At 34.3% G+C, this 23,629-nt stretch overlaps 2 protein-coding genes across 2 annotated transcripts; both read left to right on the top strand.

Moving 5' to 3' along the window:
* Positions 1 to 4,687: 4,687 nt before the first annotated feature.
* LOC131030881 (uncharacterized) lies at positions 4,688 to 13,358 on the top strand. The gene is made up of 3 exons (XM_059212259.1): positions 4,688 to 6,322; positions 7,424 to 7,448; positions 11,458 to 13,358. The coding sequence occupies exons 1-3, from the start codon at positions 4,934 to 4,936 to the stop codon at positions 12,930 to 12,932; spliced, it is 2,889 nt and encodes a 962-aa protein (XP_059068242.1). The 5' UTR covers positions 4,688 to 4,933; the 3' UTR covers positions 12,933 to 13,358.
* Positions 13,359 to 21,907: 8,549 nt separating this feature from the next.
* LOC131030922 (UDP-glycosyltransferase 72B1-like) lies at positions 21,908 to 23,574 on the top strand. Its single transcript, XM_057961888.2, has one exon. The coding sequence runs from the start codon at positions 22,052 to 22,054 to the stop codon at positions 23,444 to 23,446; it is 1,395 nt and encodes a 464-aa protein (XP_057817871.2). The 5' UTR covers positions 21,908 to 22,051; the 3' UTR covers positions 23,447 to 23,574.
* The last annotated feature ends 55 nt before the right edge of the window (positions 23,575 to 23,629 follow it).

Here is a 23,629-nt window from a genome sequence, read left to right as displayed (position 1 = left end):
GGATACTTAGTCAGGATGTGATTTTTGATGGAAGAGTATGGCAGTGGAAAGATGATGTGCAGAAAAATCCATCAATAAACATCAACATGGAAGATAACAGTGTTCCTCCTCCTCTCCCCACAAGCTCAAGTGGAAGTTCAAGCTCCAGTTCCAGTCCTCCAAGCTCACCTAGTTCTTCAAGTAGCACAAACTCAGGTGAAGATTCACCTCCAGCATCTGTTACACAAAAGGTACTGAGTTCAGTTGATGTTTATCAAAGGAGTACCAATATAAATCCAGTTGCTAATTTTTCTTTATTTAGTACAATTAAAGATGAACCCTTTGTGTATGAAGAAGAAGTGAAGGAACCCGTATGGGTTAATGCTATGAATGATGAAATGAATTCCATTCATAAGAATAATACTTGGGAATTAGTTCCACTTCCCATTTAGGTAAGCAGGTGATTGGTGTGAAATGGATTTACAAAGTCAAATATCATGCAAATGGTTCAGTAGAACACCATAAGGCAAGAGTAGTTGCCAAAGGGTTTGCACAAACTCCTAGAGTGGATTATGTAGAAACTTTTTCTCTTGTGGCTCGACTTGATACAGTCAAGATTATATTGGCTATTGCAGCACAATACAAGTGGCCAATATTTCAGATGGATGTGAAATTAGCATTCCTTAATGGTTACATAGATGAGGAAGTTTATGTAGAACAACCTATGGGTTATGAAGTTCTAGAAAAAGAACACTTAGTCTACAAGTTGAAGAAAGCCCTTTATGGGTTGAAGCAAGCTCCTCATGCCTGGTATGCTAGAATTGACAATCATTTCATGAGGAAAGGATTCAACAGAACCCACTTAGAGCCTACCTTGTATGTCCAACGTATTGGTAATGATATTCTCATAGTTTGCCTCTATGTTAATGATTTGATTTATACAGGTAATAGAAAAGCTCTCATGGATAAGTTTCAAGTAGAAATGAAACAAGAGTTTGAAATCTCAGATCTGGGACTTATGCACTATTTTCTTGGTGTGGAAGTACAACAAACATCAGAAGGTGTGTTTATTTCTCAATCCAAGTATATAGCTGATTTATTGAAGAAGTTTAACATTGTGGCATGCAAAGTATTTGCAACCCCCATAGCCCTTGGTAAAAAACTAACCAAGGAAGATGCTAGTCCCAAGGTTGATGCAACTCGGTATAGGAGTTTGGTTGGTAGCCTCATGTATCTCACAACCACGAGACCCGATATTATGTATGCTATGAGCCTTGTCTCTCGGTTCATACAGGATCCACATGAGTCACATTGGCGAACTGCTAGAAGAATTTTCAGGTATGTGAGTGGTACACATAATTTTGGCATTCAATATTCTCCCACTAACAAGTTTGAACTAGTTGGTTACATAGATTCAGATTGGGTCGGTTCAATGGATGATAGGAAATCAAAATTTGGTTATGTGTTTTCATTGGGCTCTGGACTTGTATCCTGGAGTAGTAAGAAACAGGCAATATTGGCTCTTTCTTCAGCAGAAGCGAAATACATGGTAGCATCATCAACAAGTTCTCAAGCAGTATGGATAAGAAGGATATTGATAGATCTATATTTGGTTCCAAAGCATCCAAACACCATTTATTGTGATAACAATAGCACTATTTCCATGACAAAGAATCATGTGTTTCATGCCAGAACGAAGCACATAGAAATCCGTCATCATTACATTCGTGACTTGGTTCAAGATGGACAAGTGGAGTTGCAATTTTGTCCTTTATCTGAACAAGTTGCTAATATTTTTACTAAAGCTCTTCCAACCACAAGTTTTATTGCCTTCTGAAATCAGTTGAGATTCACCTCCATTGGTCATCCAGGGGGAGATTGAAGATAAGATCGAATGATGGGTTGGAGAGATCATGATTTTTTATGATTTCTTGTTTTTTGCTTTATCCTCTTTCAGCTTTATGTGTGAATAAAATAACAGTTGTAATCTCTAACTGCTATGTAGACTTAAGTTTTATTTTTATTTTTTTAAAGACAGTCTTGTTACTATTTTTTAGTTTATAAGTTTTGTTTTATTGTTTTTTTGCTTTGATCTATGTAGGAGATCAAAGGTGTATAAAAAAATGCTATTGCAATGTAGTTTAAGTTATATATATCATTATTATTTGTTCTAATAAATTATTCACATCCTTCTTCTTTTCAATTTTGTTTTCTGTGTCTCTCTAATTTTTAGATCTTTCAATGTGTAGAGTCTGGGATTTAAAAAGTGGTCAAAAAAGTTTTGTTTCATTTAGTTGCAAAACGATAAGAGGTTCTAATCGTGTATCCCTACTGATAGAAAGTTGTGTGTCTTTTTTCCCTCCATACTTTTATTGATTGCATTTCTAAGTGGCATGCAATACCAGACAAACAATGAAATGTTGTTTCACAGGCTTTAATTTGTTTCCTGAATTTAATTTATATTTTTTTTTCTGAATGTGATTTGAAGTAGATGGTTACTCTACCTCCACTATAGATAGTAGGTACATAATCAACGTTAAAGAGGGTTATGTCTGAATATCAATAAAAACAAATAAAATTAGTAGGTGGCAAGAGTATAATTGATAGGAGGGTGATCATGTTTACATCAGATTTTAGTAGTGTTGGAATGGCCACAAACAAACTTCCAACAATTATGAACACAATGTTCCTCTCGGTCTTTATCAACAAGTTACTGAGTAGGAATAGAATAAATAACTAGTATTAGATGAAGAAATTTACTAGAATCCATACAACCAAGAGCATCAGATTTATAAGAAGATGTTGAAGGTGATTGTGAGTGCTAAGAGCACTTGTGGGTTGTAGGGTGAATGTAACAATTTTGGGGACAAATTTTTTTTGCAAATTATTTATATTAAATAAAATGTTGTCACATTACACATGAATTGTACACACTATGGCTTCATAAATACCAAGCCATTTATTAAAAAAGAAAAAGTGACCACAGCACAGTTTAAATAATCAACAACTGCGATCTAATTACTACAAAGCCATCAAAGCATGAGCATCCCTTGCATATTTCACTACATTTCTAAATCCTCTCCCAACTTTTTTTCCAATAGTGTGCATACAAGATAGATAAGTAGTCAAAGCTTTGTTATTCTTCTAATAAAAAATTTGTTTGGATTTTATAAATTTCAATATTTAGAATGCATTTCTCTCAATTTTTTCTATTACCTCCTCTAATCCTTAGTCCATTTAACCTAAATTAGAAGAAGAAATTTCTAAAGAGAATCCTGAATCATTTGAATCTTTTTTAAAACTTTCAACAAACCCTATATAAAGAGAAGAGAAGTTATTAGGCATTTAGAACAAAATAAAATTTATGTTATATAATTTGTTTTAATGTAGAAGACAATCATAAAACCCCCCTCCATGCAACACTTGCATTTAATCATTTAAAACAACAACAAAGAAAATTGACTCTATGGTGAGTTAGATCCATCAACGAAAATAGAATAAAGATGCATATCACTAAATTTATGTAACAAAGTTATCATATGATGAGGCAAAATAAAAGATATAAGAAAAGGCCAAATTTGTGCTCTTTTAATTGATTTGAAAACTAATGCACTTGTTGCAATCTTACTTTGAAGAAATTCCCTATCCATTGTTACAATTACAATCGCATAAAAAATATTTTTTTTGAATAGTTGGTTGAGAAAATCTCATTATGATTATGTTCTTCATGAAAAAACCAATTATTTTGATGTAAGGGAATTTTAGGGTAAAGGTGGAGGCATTTTACAAGTTAGAGTGGGAGCTTGTCAAGTAGCAAATTGATAACAAAGACCACTATCACAAAAAAAAATCATTATATGATGGTGCCATTAGACATTAAGAAGATTGTGGAGGTACACACTCTTTATAGATATTCTGCCAAATCCTTTGTGTTATTATTGTCACTAACTTTCTCACTGAGCTTCTTCACGGATTTATCCAACGCTTCCCAAAAATCCACCTTTGTTGTAAGTATGTGTAATATTATTTTATAATTAATGGTACCGGTCCAAGGGGTTGAGCTTAGTTGGTTAAAGCATTGAGTTCTCAATGTGGAGACCCAAGTTCAACTCCCATGAGGGACACCTCTGTGTAGAATTCTAAGTTGTGACTCTTGGTATTTGTAATAAGTTTGTAACGTGGATGCTCGAATGAGCAAAAAATGAGCTTTGTGATTCTATGATACTTAATACAAAAATTAATGGTACCAAAAACTAATCCTTAATTTGGCTGTGGCTTAAGCATACTTATTTTGGATGGGTTTAAATAGCACACACTAAGCATTGACTAGTGTGTGATGTCTCATGTGGGTCCCACTTCCAAATTAGGTTCTCATTTAATTGATCTATTTTTGTTCATAAATGTTTGTGCTACACCCATATTTCATCTATAGTTGTTAGATAGTTAAAAAGCTAAAGTATTGGAAAAGATGAACAATTGAAACATTTCTACTTTTTGCAAAAACAAATTTTAACTAACATCCCTCGATCATTTCACTTGAAAGAATGCAAAATCTCTTGTTTTTATATTTATTCTTAAAACTAAAATAATTTTAAATCACAAATATAATATATTTATATAATATAATATAATATAAAAATGATAGCTTTTGCATCTCTGAAATGACACTATTGAAAGATGCGAGTTAACTATATGACAAATAGAAATGGAAGATGCCCGTAGCACAAATACTTATGAGCGAAAATAGATCAGCTAAACGAAAATGGAATTGGTTAATGTGTGCTGTTTAAACCCAGCCACTCATTCTTCCTTTTCACATGGATGATTTTTAATACACAGCAAGCCATCTGTATGAATGAACCTCTTGATGTCGGTAAAAGTATAGCTTGTGGCTCTAGATGTGCTTACAATTTACAATTCCAATATCTTTCATTGTTGCCTTCCTCTGCATCCTATGATGGACAAGCCGCATGTCGCCATTTTCCCCCTCAGCGGGGGGATGGGGCATTTCATTCCATTGGCTGAGTTTGCAAAGAGGCTTTGTCAGTTTCATGGCTTCTCCATCACCCTCATCATCAGCAAGTGGTTTTGGACTTCTCAGCAACCTGCACTGCTTGAACGATTGGCCTCTTCTGCTCTTGACATACGCATTACAGAGATTCCTCACATCACTGAGAATGAAGATGAGCAAAAGATGAAATTGGAAACACGCCTTTCGAAGTTCATGCTGAATGCAAAGCCACACGTTGAAGACGTTCTGCAATCGTTGCGTTCATCTTCACCCATCTCTGCCTTTATTACAGATTTCTTCTGTACGGAACTGCTTGACGTTACCACCAAGCTGAAAGTGCCAAGTTATTTATTCGTTCCGAGCTCTGCTGCTTCTGTTTGCTTCATGTTACATCTTCCAAAGCTCGTTGCGGAGATTAATGTTTCATTTAAAGACGCCGATTTTGAAGTGGAGGTACCGGGGCTTCCGCCGATTCCAGCCACTGATCTCCCAACTCCCTTTCAAGAGAGGTCGGATTCCTGGTTTAATTGGTTTTTAAATCATGCCTCCCGCTTCAAGGAAGCATCAGGGGTTTTCATTAACACATTTGCTGAGCTGGAGGAGGAAGCCATCAAAACCCTAAGAACCCCTTCAACGCCTCCAATCTATCCAATAGGTCCATTGTTGGTCACAGAATCAGATACCCCTGACGAGTCCAGCTGCCTCAAATGGTTAGATGAGCAGCCTCCCTCGTCCGTTCTGTTCGTAGCATTTGGAAGCTTTGGCGTTTTGTCCAGGGAGCAAATTACAGATCTGGCAATTGGACTTGAAACCAGCGGCCACCGATTCTTGTGGGTGCTGCGAGGATTCAAATCTGAGGACTCTTCTTCTCTGGAAACTGACATTTCACAGCTTTTACCCGAGGGCTTTGAGAGTCGAACCAGGGATCGCGGGCTGGTGCTTCTCAATTGGGCACCTCAGATTCCTGTTCTTTCTCACCCGTCTACTGGAGGCTTCCTTTCTCATTGCGGGTGGAATTCTACGGTGGAGAGCGTGTCGCATGGAGTTCCCATGATCGCTTGGCCTCTTTTTGCCGAACAGGGGATAAACAAGGTCATATTGGTGAAGCAGAATCAGGTAGCCATAGGTTTGAAGATGGACAACAAAGGATTTGTGAGGAGAGAAGAAGTTGAGAGAGCAGTGAGGGAATTGATGGAAGGAGAGGAGGGAAGAAAGGTGAGAGAGAAAATGAAAGAGTTGAAGGACAAGGCCAAGATTGCTATGATGGAAGGAGGGGGCACAATCAAGGCCACCGCCGATGCAGCCGCAGATTTATCAGCCTCCACTTCGACTGTAAAATAATGATACATATTTTAGCTGGTTAAAAACTACAAATTGGGGAAGCCTGAGATATGGTGTCACTACCAATAGTTTATGTAATACTCCTCCAAACTCTACTACCAGATCTATTGCATCAGTAAGTGCTATGTATCTGAAACCATCATTAATACAAGCATCAAGCCTCTGCTCAAATGATACATATTTTATAGTATTTTAAAGTTGAGAAATCTATTAGCAAATCAGAGTTATAGATCAAATTTGTAGAGAGTCTAGAAAATGTGAAGCATAAAATGATAATGATTATGAAGTTCAATTTAAAGTGAATTTTAGTTGTCTGCTCTCCAAATTGTTCAGGTGATTTTTTTGTGGTAGACCTTTTCCACATTGCTCTTCAAATCTCCACCTACTGATTGTATTTTATTGGAAAATACAGTAATAAATCTCTTGTAATCTTGGTGTCTTTGGAAATTTTCTAAATGGAAATTTATCTAAACTCCAATAATCCATCATTTCTAATCTAACTTTTAGATCATTACGTGTACCTGGATTTTGTAATGCTTGAAAGCACCACTAGGACTTGTCGTCAAGTGGAAGAATCTACAACCTATTGCAATCAGATCAAGTGTAATAATTCAATGATATTCGAATCAGATTGAAGACAGACCAAGTACAATGAAAAAGTTAATGTAGATCTATTTGTATGTATGTACATGTTGATGCAATGACTATTTATAATCAAATAATAATGCTATATCCTAATATATGGATCAACAATTGAATAATGTCTTCCCCTTTATACAACACAATAGCATTTAAATTTGAATAATTAACATTTGAATTGATAGGTAACCACTAGTTAAATCATTTTTTTATTAGTTATATGATCAAATATAATTTTAAAATTAGAAATCAGGGTTATTCTAATAAAAACTTAACTTATCTTAATTATCAAATAAAATTAATTTCTTATCAATGAAAAGAAAACACTACGATAAAGAAAACAAATATTTTCAATAAATGTATGAAAAGACATTTAATCACTTTGTATTCCTCTGAAGGTACTTAGTTCAAAATAATTTTTACAGTTTGTGTTTTAAGCATGAACTTGTTTAGGTGCAAGAATTTTTACCTCTGCATGGTAGATCAGCAAAATAAAGAAGCCATTTCTTTTTGCGCTGCTTGGGGGTGAAGTGACAAAGCATCCTATCTAATCACCCTTTGTTTCTACAATTGAGTGCCTGATTTGTAGATGTTCCCATCTACAGCTGAATAACGGAGAGGAAAAAGGAAAATGAAGGTTATCACCACTGAACGGGTTGCTTGGACCAAAGAAAGAAAATCTAACAGTCCCATTTCATCACCAGTCCCAAAATGAGATGGGGTCCTTTGTTTCTAACAGTCAATCTTCACCGGCTAGTCTTCCCTCTTAACTCTAAACGTGATTCTTTTACATGAAGTTGTTTGTATCTTTTACTTTTGGTTTGTGGTATCAATAATTAACTAATGTGCAGAATCCGGGCCTTCAAAAGTATTCAAAAAGGTTTTATTTCATTTAGCCTCACAACGACAATACGTTGTAATCAGATATCCCTGCTCACAGAAAGTTGCGTCTGTCTTTTTCCTTTCCATATTTTGATACATTGCATCTCTAAGTGGCATGCACTACTAGATAGTCACTGAACTGTTGTTTGACAGGCTTCTTAGAATTTGTTTTCTGAATTTGATTTGAAGTAGATAAATAATCGAAGTTAAAGAGGGTTGAGTTTGAATATCGATAAAATGAAATAAAATTATTAAGCGGCAAGAGTATAATCTGTAGGAAAGTGATCATGTTTATCAGGTTTATTTAATATTTTAGTGGTGTTACAAGAGCACTGCGTTTCTTTCAGTCTTTATCAACAAGCTACTAAGCATGAATAGAAGAAATAACTAGCTCTAGATGGGGGAATTTACTAAAACCCAGAGTACCACATCTATGAGAAGATGTTCGTGGAGGTTGAGAGTGCTGAGACCCCAGGTGAGTAGTAGAGTAAATGTATTAAATTGGGGGACAAAAGAATGGACAAATCGATTATTTTCAACAAAAAGTTATCACATTAAATATAACTTGGATACATGATGGCCTAGTAAATCCATGTTATTATGCTTTATAAAGAAATAAAAAGTGATCACAACACATTTTAGATAATCAACAATTATGATCTAGCTACTACAAAGATATTGAAACATGAGAATCCCTTGCATATTTCACTATATTTTCAAGTCCTCTCTCTACATTTTTTCCAATAATGTACATACAAGATAGATAAGTGGTCAAGGCTTTCTTATTTGATTGGATTTTATAAATTTTAATATTATAGAGTGCATTTATTAAAAAAAAAATTATTACCTCCTCTAAACCTTAATCCATCTAACCTAATTTAGAGGAAGAAATTCCTAAAGAGAATTCCAAATCATTTGAATCTCTTTTAAAGCTTTCAACAAACCCTATATAAAGAGAAGAGAAATTATTAGATATTTAGAACAAAATAAAATTTACATTACATAATTACTTTTAATGTAGAAGCCATTCACCACCATGCAACACTTGCATTTAATCATTTGAAACAACAATGAAGAAAATCCACTCTATGGTGAGATTGATCCATCAAGAAAAAAAATCATAGAGATGCATATAACTAAATTTATGCAACAAAATTATCATATGATGAGGTGGAATAAAATATATAAGAAAAGGTCAAATTTGTGCTCTTTTTATTGATTCCAAAACTAATGCACATGTTGCAATATTACTTTGAAGGATATTCTTATCCATTGGTATAAAACATAATTTTTTGATTAGCTAGTTGAGAAAATTTTACTATAATTTTGTTGTTCATGAAATTATTAATTATTTTGTTGTGACAAAATTTAGGGTAAGAAGATTGTGGATATACAAACACACACACACACCTATACATATACATATATGTATATGTATATATGTGTGTGTGTGTATATATATGTGTGTGTGTGTGTGTGTGTGTGTGTGTAGAGAGAGAGAGAGAGAGAGAGAGAGAGAGAGAGAGAGAGAGAGAGAGAGAGAGAGAGAGAGAGAGAGGCATTTTAATCACTCCTCCAAATGTTTCTAAACTAGCCTCAACCTAAGTTATTTATTAAGACTCCTTGGAATGCAATGTTATGTTGCAAGTAGGAGAAATTGCATATCATCATGTTGAAGCATAACCAACATGAATTGGTGCAACATTGGCTATTATTGGTGAGATCACTTTTTCTTATTTATCATATTTCACCAACCTTGATGCTAAATTATAGTGTTTCATATATTGTGAGGAAAATAGATTAATTGAGTTTAATTTGTTTCAATATGTTTATATTTTATATGTAGAAAATATCATTAATATCCATAATACTAAATTCATCACTAACACACAATTAATCTTTGCTAATAAGATTATCATCACTATGACAATCCATATGCTCAACTTGAAGCTCATTGATCAATGGCATAATATTATCTAGTAATTATGATGAAAACTATTTAATCCGTGAAGGAAGGAAAATAAACACATAGTAGAAAAAACCCACATAATACATATCTTTATTATTAGAATGATGTGTGACCAGAATATCAAGGATAGATGTGTTATAAAAAATCTTAATACGTACCATAAGGATAGTCTTGCAACATCTATTGTGGGAAGGTGGGATAAATGATAATTTATTATGTATGGAAAACCCTAATTGAAAGATTACTAAGTATAACAAGATTAAACACTAGACAAATATAAAAAAAATTATTATACACTAGATATACAAATAAGAATTATCTAATTTCCTAAAGGTGAGATAAGATTGTGTGGGATCAATTAGGGTCACCAAAATGTAATAGAAAATAAACTTTCCTTTAGTTCAGTCTAAGCTAATCTAATAAATGCATGTATAGATGCATAATTATCCTAGAATAATTAATTATGATGTTGACAAAAATATAATAATAATTATTTCTTGTAATTAAATAAATAAAAATATAAATATACATAAATGTACTTAGATCTATAACTAATGAATCCACAAATATTGATGAAGATCTCAGTCTAATATGCCAAGAAATCGGGAATAGAAAATACAATTAGTACTTGTCTTATCATCATAATATTTTGTTGATCCTATATGTAATGTCAATCTTAGGGATGAAGGAATCTATGGTCATAGATTTTCGTATACCTATAGAATTGTACTTTGTAATCTATGACCTTTTATTATCCACTTTGCCCAATGTGTATTGAATGAAAATGTGTTTTCAAACATCTATGGACTACCATATGTATAAATGCCTTTGTAATATTATATATATGTCCCAATGGGACATTTTCTCCTAGGTCAACATGCGAAATGTCTATGAATAATAAATATTAATAATATATAGTCATATATTATTCTATAAATCCTTGTATAAAACTGGATTTCTTATAGTGTATTAAATCCAAATATTTTGCTCCTTATAATGACAGAGTAGGACTTCTTGATAAATGTTTTAGCATTTCCCAATGTAGATGAAAAATAAAAATAAAATCACACCTCTCCAAAAACAAATCAAATTAAAAATAGAAAATAATTACCCTAGGGTCTTTATTGTTTAGTTCTTGGCTCATTGGAAACCTCAATGACTCATTGTGTTTTGTTGTTGAGGCTTATGAATGTATCAAGTAGCCCTTCATACTAGTTATGCTTGAAGTCTTGAGATTCAAACCTTGGAGTTCATCTAGTCTTGAGATTCAAACCTCGGGGTTCATCTAGTCTATGCAAACTTTTTTTATGAATATGTCATATTTAAGTTTACATTAATACAAAAAAAAAATAGCATAATATTCATAAAAAAAGGAGAGTGGTGGAGAGGTAGACCCATGAGTTAGTGGAAAGGGCCAAGCCTTATAACAAAATGATAAAAACATAAGGGCCAAGATCAAGAAACAACTAAGTAATCATGGAAATGATAGGGAAAGGAGGATCTTTATCATAAGGTTCTTTACTAATGCTTCTACCTGCATTACTATCAATAGTCAACAATCCATTCCTTTCGGTCTTTTTCCATCTATTCACCAGAAATGTCCCCATCTCTATCATTATATTTATTTGTCGTTGAGGGGTGGCTCTAGATGTGCTTACAATTTACAATTCCAATATCTTTCAGCGTTGCCTTCCTCTGCCTCCTTTGATGGACAAACCTCATGTCGCCATTTTCCCCCTCAGCGTGGGGATGGGCCATTTCCTTCCATTAGCTGAGTTTGCAAAGCGTCTCTGTGAGTTTCATGGCTTCTCCATCACCCTCATCATCAGCAGGTGGTTGTGGACATCTCAGCAACCCCCTCTCCTGCAACGATTGGCCTCTTCTGCTCTCGACATACGCATTACAGAGATTCCTCACATCACTGAGGATGAAGAAGAGCAAAAGATGAATATTGAAACACGCCTTTCGAAGTTCATGCTGAATGCAAAGCCACACGTTGAAGACGTTCTGCAATCGTTGCGTTCATCTTCGCCCATCTCTGCATTCATTACAGATCTCTTCTGTACGGAACTGCTTGACGTTACCACCAAGCTAAAAGTGCCGAGTTATTTATTCGTTCCGGGCTCTGCTGCTTCTGTTTGCTTCATGTTACATCTTCCAAAGCTCGTCTCGGAGAACAAAATTTCATTTGAAGACGCCGATTTTGAAGTGGAGGTACCGGGGCTTCCGCCGATTCCAGCCAGAGATCTGCCCACTCCCTTTCAAGAGAGGTCTGATTCCTGGTTTAAATGGTCTTTATACCATGCCTCCCGCTTCAAGGAAGCATCAGGGGTTTTCATTAACACCCTTGCTGAGCTAGAGGAAGAAGCCATCAAAACCCTAAGAACCCCTGCAACGCCTCCCATCTATCCAATAGGTCCCTTGTTGCATCTCACAGAATCTGATACCCCTGACGAGTCCGGCTGCCTCAAATGGTTGGACGAGCAGCCTCCCTCGTCCGTTCTGTTTGTGGCATTCGGAAGCTTGGGTATTCTGTCAAGGGAACAAATTACAGATCTGGCAATTGGACTTGAAGCCAGTGGCTACCGATTCTTATGGGTGCTGCGAGTGCGCGGGTTCAAATTTGAGGACTCTTCTTTTCTTGAAACTGACATTTCTCAACTTTTACCGGAGGGCTTTGAGAGTCGAACCTGTGACCGTGGGCTGGTGATTCCAAATTGGGCTCCTCAAATACGGGTTCTTTCTCACCCATCTACTGGAGGCTTTCTTTCTCATTGTGGATGGAATTCTACACTGGAAAGCGTCTCGCACGGAGTTCCCATGATCACTTGGCCTCTTGGCGCGGAACAGGGGATGAACAAGGCCATACTGGTGAAGCAGAATGAGGTAGCCATAGGTTTAAAGATGGACAACAAAGGATTTGTGAGGAGAGAAGAAGTGGAGAGAGCGGTGAGGGAATTGATGGGAGGAGAGGAGGGAAGAAAGGCGAGGGAGAAAATGAAAGAGTTGAAAGGCAAGGCTGAGATTGCTATGATGGAAGGAGGGAGCACAATCAAGGCTACCGCCGATGCAGCCGCAGATTTATCAGCCTCCACTTGGAATGTAAAATAATGATAGTTTTAGCTGGTTAAACACTACAAATTGGGGAAGACAGAGATATGGTGTCACTACCAATAGTTTATGACATACTCCTCCAAACTCTACTACCAGATCTATTGTATCGGTAAGTGCTATGTATCTGAAACCATCATTAATACAAGCAACAAGCCTCTGCTCAAATGATGCATAGTAATTTAAAGTTGAGAAATCTATTAGCAAATAATAGTTATAGATCAAATTTGCAGAGAATCTAGAAAATGTGAAGCATAGAATGATCATCGTTATGAAGTTCAATTTAAAGTGAATTTTAGTATTCTCTCCAAATTGTTCAGGTGATCTCTTTGTGATAGACCTATTCCGAATTGCTCTTCAAATTTCCATCTACTGATTGTATTTTATTGGAAAATACAGTAATAAATCTCCTGTAATTTTCGTGTCTTTTGGAAATTTTGTAAATTAAATTTTTTCTCTTAACTCCAAGAGTCCACCATTTCTAACCTAACTTTTAGATCATTACGTGTACCTAGATTTTAAGATGCTTGAAAGCACCACTAGGACTTGTCATCAAGTGGAAGAATCTACACCTATTGCAAGCAGATCAAGTGTACTAATTCAATGACGTTTGAGTCAGATTGAAGACAGACCAAGTAGAATGAAAAAGTTTATGTAGATCTATTTGTATGTATGTACATGTTGATGAATAAATTCTATTTAGAATCAGATAATAATGCCATATCCTAATAGATGGATCAACAATCGATTAATGTTTTGTCCTTTATACAAAACAATAGCATTTAAATTTGAATAAATAACACTTGAATTGATGTGTAACCAATAGTTAAATCATTTTTTATTGGTTACATGGTTAAATTTGATTTTAAAAATAGAAATAATATAAATCTAACTTATCTTAATTATCAAATAAAATTGCTTTCTTAGTACTGAAAGGTAAACATTACAATAAAGAAAACAAATATTTTGAATGGATGTGTCAAAAGATATTTAATCACTTGTATTCCTCTTAAAATGATGTAGTTTAGAATAGTTTGTACAGTTTGTTTTAGAAGCATGAGCTTGTTTAGGTGCAAGAATTTTTACCTCCGCATGGTATTTCAGCACAATAAAGAAGTCGTTTCTTTTTGCGTTGCTTGTGGGAGAAGCGATAAAGCATCCCATCTAATCACCCTTTGTTTCTGCAATGGATTACCTAATTTGTAGATGATGCCATCTATGAGTGATAATAACGGAGAGGAAAGAGAAAATGAAAGGTTTCATTTCGAATTAAGACTCTTTATAATATCTTCCAAGAATAAGTATCTTTTCATTTGTAGTGGTTGAGTTTTTATCTGTTTCATTTTTGAAGTCTAGGTGAGATCAAGTATAAAAATAAAAGACAATTATTTAAAGAGGTGTTAACTTTTAATATCAATAGGAAAAATAAATTTGTTAGTTGTAAGAATAGGATCAAGAGGAGGGATCATGTTTAATAAGATTATTTCATATGTTAATAGTGTTGGAATAGTCATCATTGGGCTCTCAACTAGTAAGACCACCCTCTTCAATTTGGTCTTCCTTAATAAGTTGTTAATCATGAATAAAAGAAACGCATAGTTTTAGGTGGGGGGAACTTGTCAAATTCTACACAATCAAGAGACCACACCATGAGAAGAGAATGAAAGTGGTCGAGAGGGTTGAGACTACTTGTTGGAAGAAGGGTGAATGTACCAAATTGGGGCACAAAAAAGTAGACAAATCAATTATTTCAATCAAAATGTGATCATGTTACACATAACCTATTCTATTTTTTTCATGTTACAAAAATGCATGTTTAGCATATTTCACTACATTTACAAATCTTGTCACAATTTTTTTTTCCATGACACATATAAGAGATATAAGTGGTCAAGGTTTTTCATTTTTATAATAAAATCTTGTTTGCATTTTTATGAGTTTCAATATTTGAGAATTCCTCTCTCTCTCTCTCTCTCTCTCTCTCTCTCTCTCTCTCTCTCTCTCTCTCCTCTCTCTCTCTCTCTCTCTCTCTCTCTCTCTCTCTCTCTCTCTCTCTCTCTCTCTCTCTCTCTCTCTCTCTCTCTCTCTCTCTCTCTCTCTAAATAACCTAAAACCTAATTTAAATTAGTTCAACTTTGAAGGCATTCATAACAAACCCCTACCATGTGCCACACTTGCTTCGAGTTGACTTAGTGATGAATCAAATCCATCAATGAAAAAATAATATAGATGTATATCACAAAATTTATGCAACCATGTTATCATATGATGATGTGACATAAAAAACTAATGCATTTGTTGTATGTTGAGTTGAAAAGGTTACCTATTAATTGATGTAAATATAATGGTATAAAAATTTACTTTTTCTATGGAGGATTGAGGGTACTTGATCAAACTCCTTATAACAACTTTGATGTGCAACTATATGTTTTGTGAAAATATTATTATGGTTTTCTTCTTCATGAAATCACCAATTATTTTGATATGGTATCACTACTATTCCTGGAAACTCTACTACCATATTTATTATATCAATAAGTACTATGTATATGAAATCATCATTAATGCAAGCATCAAGCCTCTACTCAAATGATGCATAGTACTTTGGAGTTGATAAATCTATTAGAAAATGATGGAGAGTTTAGATAATGTTAAACATAAAATGATCAATGGTTATGAAGTTTAAATTAACGTGAATTTTAGTTGCCTTGTCTAAATTATTGAGGAGATCTATTTGTGATAGACAAATTTCAAAATTTATTTTCAAATATCAACCTAGTAATTGTATTTTATTGGAAAATATAGTACTAAATGTCTTGTAATTGTGGTCTCTATGAATATAAACGCAAATTTTATGGTATATACACTTTTTAAATAAAATGAATTTTTTAATAAAAAGGACAATTTTTGGATTAGATGTATATATTGTTTTATAATTTATATAGTGTTGGTGTAACCACCTAGGTACAAAAATCTACAAACACAACCACCTTTACAATACATAAGAGAAGCAACAAGGCAATTTCACTAGTGAGAAAATAATGAGATTGAGATGATAAAACACGTACAAAGACTTTGTATAAATAGCACAGGTGTAATGAGGTAGAGATAAGTGATATCTAACTACTAGATACAAATATTAAATGCATTATACAATTATTGAATTGTATGTAACTAATATCTAATAAGGTATTATGTTAGCTACCTAAGTAAAACTTAAACCTATGTAAATGGGATAAAACCACTAATACTACAACACCCCTCCTTAAGTGAAACTTAGGGAGTAGATTATTATGCAATATGGGTTTTGAAAACAAGTCCATGTTAGGTACCTATGAATAATGAAAATGCATTACCCTCCCCATGGGATTGAGTCATGTTGTGCTCTTGTGGGAAGCGTTTGGATTTGATGATATATGGTTGAGATGCGATGTGAATTCAGGCTTGGTTGGGATTCATTTTATGGTCCATGGTGCTTCCAATATTTTCATGAGACCTATGAGATTATTTTGATGATGATTCATTTGGTGATGGTTGGTTTTTCTATGTTTGTGTCATAAGGGGGAGTGGCTTCCAAGTGGGGGCCAGGGCCCAAAGTGGCTGCTAGGATAACCCATTGGATGTTTCCTTAATAAGTGATAACCTAATTAATGTTTTCTTTTTTAAATAATGCTTGGTAAACTTTTTAATGTGACTGACAATGCTGGCATGACACGCCCTCTGGCTCCACGTGAAATGCTTTTGACCAGGAGCTATAAACTAGTGAGGCCACAACCGGGGGACCTCATCCCCACACTTCACTTGTTCAAACCCGCAAGCACAACGACCCAGCGAATACACAAGGCCTGCGAGCACAATGGCCCAACAGGGGTTTGAACCTTGGTGGTCGCTTCACCAACGAAGTGTTTTAACTGCGACACTACATGTCCGAAGATAATAACCTAATTAATGCATTAAGGGGGGGAAGGTTGGGTAGTCACATTAAACAAGATAATTGAATGCACTGTTCATTGCTTGAGTGCTCGTTTAGGCTCAAGATGAGGTGTGGAAGGCCTGGAATGGAAAAACCAACTACCTTGTCCTCATGAAAGGTTTGTTGGGTCCACATGAGTCTTGTATGGGGGACGGGGGTCAAGAGAGGCTGCCAGGATAATCCAGGATGGGGGTCGAGGCCTATGGAGACCTGCCAAGGTAACCCATAGCAAGCTATGCAATGACACTCTCCCCTTGTGAGCATTGGTGTTCTTCCTTTGTGTTTGTAGCCTCTGGAGTACTCCTATTCAGAGTTTAGTCTATGTGTGTCTTGCTTGTGGTTACCTGGTGGAAGTGAGTTATCCCTTGTGTTGTGTTCCTTGTTTGATTACTTGAGGGCCTTATGTTTATCTCCTAGCATGGGGGGTGGAAATTTTGGATCCACATGGTTGGGTGGTAGTTTCCTTCTTCCATTGGGGATTTTGTATCAATCTTGTGTGGATTGGCCTCGTACCTATTCCAGCTTGCTCTCTTGGATTTGGTTAAATCGGTGTTTCAGATGGTGACTTTATGTATCTATCAATTGTATTTTGTGTATCTAATGTAACCTTTGTATATGCATGCCTTCATGGCATATGATGTAATTATGATGTATTGATGATGTAAATCTTATGTAACTAAAATAAGACTTAAGTGGTAGGATTTTATGTCAGTTAATGAAAACATTGTTCTCCTGCTATTAAATATGTTCATGCTAATAATTCATTACTTGTGTGTTATGATTAACTATAGCTAATGCTTTTCAATGAATATATCTTTGGAATGTATTTATATTGTCAAATGTAAATGAATGAATCAGTAATTTTCTTAAATGGAATACTTGGATTACTTTAATCATTTGAATTACTGAAGTACATGTATGCATTATATGTTAATTCTTGTTAGATTGTTTCCTTGAGAGATGTATGGTTAGATTAAGTAACCATGTTGAGGAACCTTAGGGGAAATGTTGTAGAAGTCTTCCTCTTGTTCATTGTAGAGTAATCTTATCCTATTAATATTTTTTATATTCATTAAATGTTCTTTTAAAAAAGCATTCCCACCTTTTGGAATGTTAGTCAATTCCTTTAGGATTTCTTGGTGTGGCATTACATAAGATGCTTGAAAAAAAATTAAATTGAAATTTATCTCCTTATCTCCAATTGTCAACTACTTCTAACTTTCAGATCATTATGTGTACCTAGATTGTGCAATTCTTGAAAGAACCAGTAGGACTTGTTATCAAGTGAAAGAATCTACAACCTTCCTAAATTGTGGTTAGGTCAAGTGTACTAATTCTATGATGTTTGAATAAGATTGAAAACATGCCAAGAATAATGAAAATATTTATGTAGATCTATTTTTATATATGTAAATGATGCAATGAATTCTCTTTATAATCAAATAATGATACTATATCCTGTTGGGAAAATAGGTGTTGTACACCTTGCATAATAATGTTTATAATTGTAATATTTTATTTATTATGTGAGTTGCACATGGACACATAACATGGAAAGATTCTCTTGGAATATTCTAGGGGCTACTTGAGAAGTTGTATTGTAACATTGTACATTATATTATATTGTAATTATTTAATATTGGGGAAATTAAATTAATAAAGTACCCATGTAACATGGAGAGATTCTCTTGAAATATTCTAGGGGCAACTTGATGAGTTGTATTATAACTTTGTACATTATATTGTATTCTAATTATTTAATATTGGGGAAAGTAAATTAATAAAATACCCAATATTAGATGTGGGGACAATGGGTAGGTAGTCCATGGTTTTAGTACATGGTTTGATGTAATACCACTTAGTGGGTTTGTGGGATCTTAGAGGTTCTTAGAGGTTGTATTACTTTTTATGGTGCTTGTTTTGAAGGGTAAACTATAACATGTTCATCTTGGAGGTTGGTGGCATCAAAGGATGGAGGATTTTCATCATCTCAAGTTAGCTTCTCTCTTTGAGTTGATGATTCTACATGAGTATTTTTTGGCATTTTTGGTTTATGCTTTCCTTTTTGTCTTCTTTGTTGATGTGAATAGATTTGAAGAATACATGTGTTTTCAAGGTTATATTTTAGAGATAGGTTTGAGATTTGGTGTTTAGCTCAATATGGAGGTTTGAGATTTGGTGTTTAGCTCAATATGGATTATTGTCGAGCAAGCTTCAAAGTATATGATCGAGAATTATACCCTTTCACGCTCATTAGACTGATAGAGATCTATCGTATCTCTTAGGGATCATTGTTGAATAATTCAAGACTCTATAATTTGAGAACTCGAGACTAAGAGCTTAATAACATAGCTCAAAGCTACATCTTTTGGAGGGTCAAGATACAACTTGATGGAGCCATGCTTGGTTTAGGATTTGCTTCTTCAAGAGAAGATCTTCTAAAAATGCCTATTCATATTATGTAACCAGCATTTTTTTATTTTGTAAGCCTTAAGGGGGGCTCCCTAGGGAAAGTTTTAGGAACAATGTAATAAGGGGGGAATGTTGGCATAACTGTGTACAATGATCATCATCTATTACATTGTTAATTACCAGCAGTTGCTACAATCGTTAACTACATTGCAATCTTATATATATGTACATGCCTACATTCAATAAGATGTATACAAGTTATTCACCATTTAGTCTTCAATAGATAGAGAGATAGAAGTACATAGAAATGATTAGAAAGAGATAGAGAGATGAGTGAGAAGGAGATAGAGAAATAGAGAGATGGAGATATAGAGAAGGAGTGATTGAGTAAATAATAGAGAGAGGTAGAGATAATGAGATATAAATATAGAGGGAGAGGAAGAGATAGTGATATATATATATATATATATATATATATATAGAGAGAGAGAGAGAGAGAGAGAGAGAGGCGGGGGGATTGGGAGAGAGGAGAGATAGAGATAGATAGATAGATAGATAGATAGATAGATAGATAGATTGGGAAATATAGAGAGATGTGAGATATAAGAAGATAATAGAGGAGAGAGATAGAAAGAAAATGAGACTATTTTTTCTTCAAGTAAGTTTTTGGCATTTCCTTCTCTAGATTAAATAATTGGTTTGTCCATGTAGTCTCTATCATAAGTAACTTCTCATAAATGAGATAAACTTGAAATGTGCTATGAAAAATTAATATCTACAAAAAAATTATTATTTAATTATGTATCTATTTTATAGATTAAATAAATACTTTAATTATATTATTTGTTATATGATTAACCCATCTCTAATTTATTCATCTAAATTTAACTATGTATTAACTTAAATAATATCATAATTTAATATATATTAAATAAGCTAAACATATATATTATATAGTATAAAATAATAAATATATAATATTGAAAATATACAAATAATGATTATTGCACTCACAATATAATAAATAAAATAAATATAATTGTAATATTATTTATTTATTATAGATATAATATTATGTATATTTTATTATATAAAAGTCTAGCATAGTAAATGAACCTCCAAAAATAAGAAACATGTTACATCACAAAAATCCATAGAAATCATAAGGTGTTTAAATTAATATAACTTTTTTTTCTAAAGAGAGATATGAAAAAAGTTATTCAATGAATTGCTCTTGCTTTTTCCAATAAATAATACATGGTTTAACAAGTGCCACATAGTGGCGAGTACTTGTCGTCTATTGTAGTAGAAGTAACAAGTATAGTAGTAGAGTAATAAATATAATAAAAATAAGTATATTATAGTAGAAGCAACAAGTATTGTAGTAGAAGTAAATAAATATACTAAAACAAGTATTGAGTAGTATAGTTGGTTAATTCACAATTTATTGAATTAGTCTAGAATAAGAGTTGCAAACTTCAATTTCATATGCATATCAAATTTGTAGTCATGAAAATTAGTTATATTATTAAAAATATATTTTAGTTCAAAAGTATTTGATTCTTACATATTTTTTAATATATGTCAAATTTAAAACTAAACACTTGTTGTAAATCTTAATTCATTATTCTAAATTAAATTGATAATAGTTATAATTTAATTGATTTCTCTATAATTTATGTCAAAAAAACAAAAATTATAAAATTCTCAAATACGAAAAAATTATTAAATTTTACATCCATTAATTCAATTTTAAATGATATTATGATTTTCACAATATAATAATTTAATATGTCTTAAATTAAATAGAAAATAAAACTACTTTAAAAAATAATTTATGATTTTAAAAAATAATATAAAAAATTTATATTAATAAAATAATTCTAATTGATTTTAAAAATTATAAATATATTACAATTAATTTTTAACATAAAGTAAACGATCTAAAAAATTAAAAATATATTAATTTTCCAAAAAATTACATGAGTAAAACCTATTTTATTTCTTATAATTTTACCTTAAAATATGTTGTATCATAGTGAATCCCTATAAATTGTGTATAAGAAGCAAATTATTTTAGCAAATAAAATAATCATAAAATATTCTTTTATTGAAAATGTTAAAAAACATACATATATATTATAAAAGACTTAAATTTTATAATAAAATAAATAAATATTAGATTATAATTGATTTAAATAAATAAATTTAATAACTAATTAAAAAAAAAATTGAAAATTCATTGCAGTAGTACTATGCCTATGCCTAAAGTCAAGTAATAATTCATTGTCAAAATGAACCCCTCCTGGTATATTGGTGGTTGTCCTTACTGATTATTGATGTATTTAAAAAATAAACAAATAAATAATAAAAAGATAAACTAAGGCCAATGGCGTTTGTGGGAAAGCAAAATTTGTCGTGCTGACAAGGATAAAAAAACGATGGCTGAAACAGTGAGGAAAATCGGCGCATAAATGACTTCAAAAGATGCGAAATTCATTTGCGGAAAAAGTTTAAAAACAGTAGAATTGTGTTTTGCACGGCTATCAATGAATGTGGGTGGTCGATTTTCGCTCGATGTCAGGCGACCAGGTTCTAGAAACCCACACGCACCACTATGGGCCCTCTCCATTAGGGCTCGGTCGATGACACATGCAATCCGTGTGAATTAGTCTTCTAAAACTATAGCTTGTTGCATACAACAAACAATTGCAGTGCACTACCTCGGCCTTCGATGGAGAGGCCACATGTCGCCATATTCCCCTTCAGCGCGGCGATGGGCCATTTCCTACCATTAGCTGAGTTTGTAAAGCGTCTCTGCAACTTCCATGCCTTCTCAATCACCCTCATCATCACCAAATGGATGTGGACATCTCAGCAACCCGCAGTGCTTGAACGATTGGCCTCCTCTGCTCTCGACATACGCTTTGCAGAGATTCCCCACATCACTCTGGATGAAGATGAGCGAGACATGAAATTTGGAGCACGCATTTCCAAGTTTATGCTGAAAGCAATGCCGCACATTGAAGATGTTCTGCAATCGTTGCGTTCATCATCGCCCATATCTGCTTTTATTATAGACCCCTTCTGCACGGAACTGCTGGCCGTTACCGCCAAGCTGAAGATCCCAACTTATTTATTCGTTCCGGCCTCTGCTGCTCTGGTTTGCTTCATGTTAAATCTTCCGAAGTTCGTTTCGGAGATGAAGGTCTCATTTAAAGACGTGGATTTTGAAGTGGAGGTACCTGGGTTTCCGCCGATTCCTCCGAGGGATCTGCCCAGTTCCCTTCAGGACAGGTCAGATTCAGAGTTTGAATGGTTTGTAAACCATGCCTCCCGCTTCAAGGAAGCTTCGGGGATTCTCATTAACACTTTTGCTGAGTTTGAGGAGGAAGCCATTAAAGCCCTCAGCACCCCTGCAACGCCTGCGATCTATCCAATAGGTCCCTTGTTGCTCACAGAATCTGATACCCCTGACCAGTCCAGCTGCCTCAATTGGTTGGATGAGCAGCCTCCTTCGTCCGTTCTGTTTGTGTCCTTTGGAAGCTTCGGCGTTATATCAAGGGAGCAAATTACAGATCTGGCAATTGGACTTGAAGCCAGTGGCCACCGGTTCCTGTGGGTGGTGCGTGGGTACAAATCTGGGGACTCTTCTACTCTTGAAACTGACATTTCCGAGCTTTTACCAGAGGGTTTTGAGAATCGAACCAGGGACCGTGGGCTGGTGCTTCTCAATTGGGCTCCTCAAGTTCCTGTTCTTTCTCATCCCTCTACCGGAGGATTCCTTTCTCATTGTGGGTGGAATTCTACTTTGGAGAGCGCCTGTAATGGAGTCCCAATGATCACTTGGCCTCTTGGTGCCGAACAGGGGATGAACAAGGCCATACTAGTGAAGCAGATTCAGGTAGCCGTAGATTTGAAAATGGACGACAAGAGATTTGTGAAGAGAGAAGAAGTGGAGAGAGCGGTGAGGGAATTGATGGAAGGAGAAGAGGGAAGAAAGGCGAGGAAGAAAATGAAAGAATTGAAGGGCAAGGCCAAGATTGCTATGATGGAAGGAGGGAGCACAATCAAGGCCACTGCTGAAGCAGCCGCAGATCTTTCAGCCTCAACTTTAAATGTTAATTAATGATATATTTTAATTGCTTAATCACTACAATTTGGGGAACATTGAGATATGGTGTCACTATCTATAGTTTAGATAGTATTCCTTAAAACTCCACTACCAAATCAATGGTCATGATGTATTTTGTTTCAGCGTGGTTTCTTCTATTGTATCAGTGACTGCCATGCATTTGAAACAATCATTAAT

Source organism: Cryptomeria japonica, chromosome 10 (genome assembly GCF_030272615.1).
Source record: "Cryptomeria japonica chromosome 10, Sugi_1.0, whole genome shotgun sequence".
Classification (NCBI taxonomy): domain Eukaryota; kingdom Viridiplantae; phylum Streptophyta; class Pinopsida; order Cupressales; family Cupressaceae; genus Cryptomeria; species Cryptomeria japonica.
Note: the sequence above shows the minus strand (reverse complement) of the source record. Positions and strands in the feature narration are given on the sequence as shown.

Excerpts from the sequence above, each read along its gene's own strand:
- LOC131030881 (XM_059212259.1), top strand. The coding sequence starts at position 4,934 with ATGATGGACAAGCCGCATGTCGCCATTTTCCCCCTCAGCGGGGGGATG. Across the intron at positions 6,323-7,423 it reads TATCAGCCTCCACTTCGACT|GTGCAAGAATTTTTACCTCT; the intron begins GTAAAATAATGA and ends GAACTTGTTTAG. Across the intron at positions 7,449-11,457 it reads AGAATTTTTACCTCTGCATG|GGGTGGCTCTAGATGTGCTT; the intron begins GTAGATCAGCAA and ends TTTGTCGTTGAG.
- LOC131030922 (XM_057961888.2), top strand. The coding sequence starts at position 22,052 with ATGGAGAGGCCACATGTCGCCATATTCCCCTTCAGCGCGGCGATGGGC.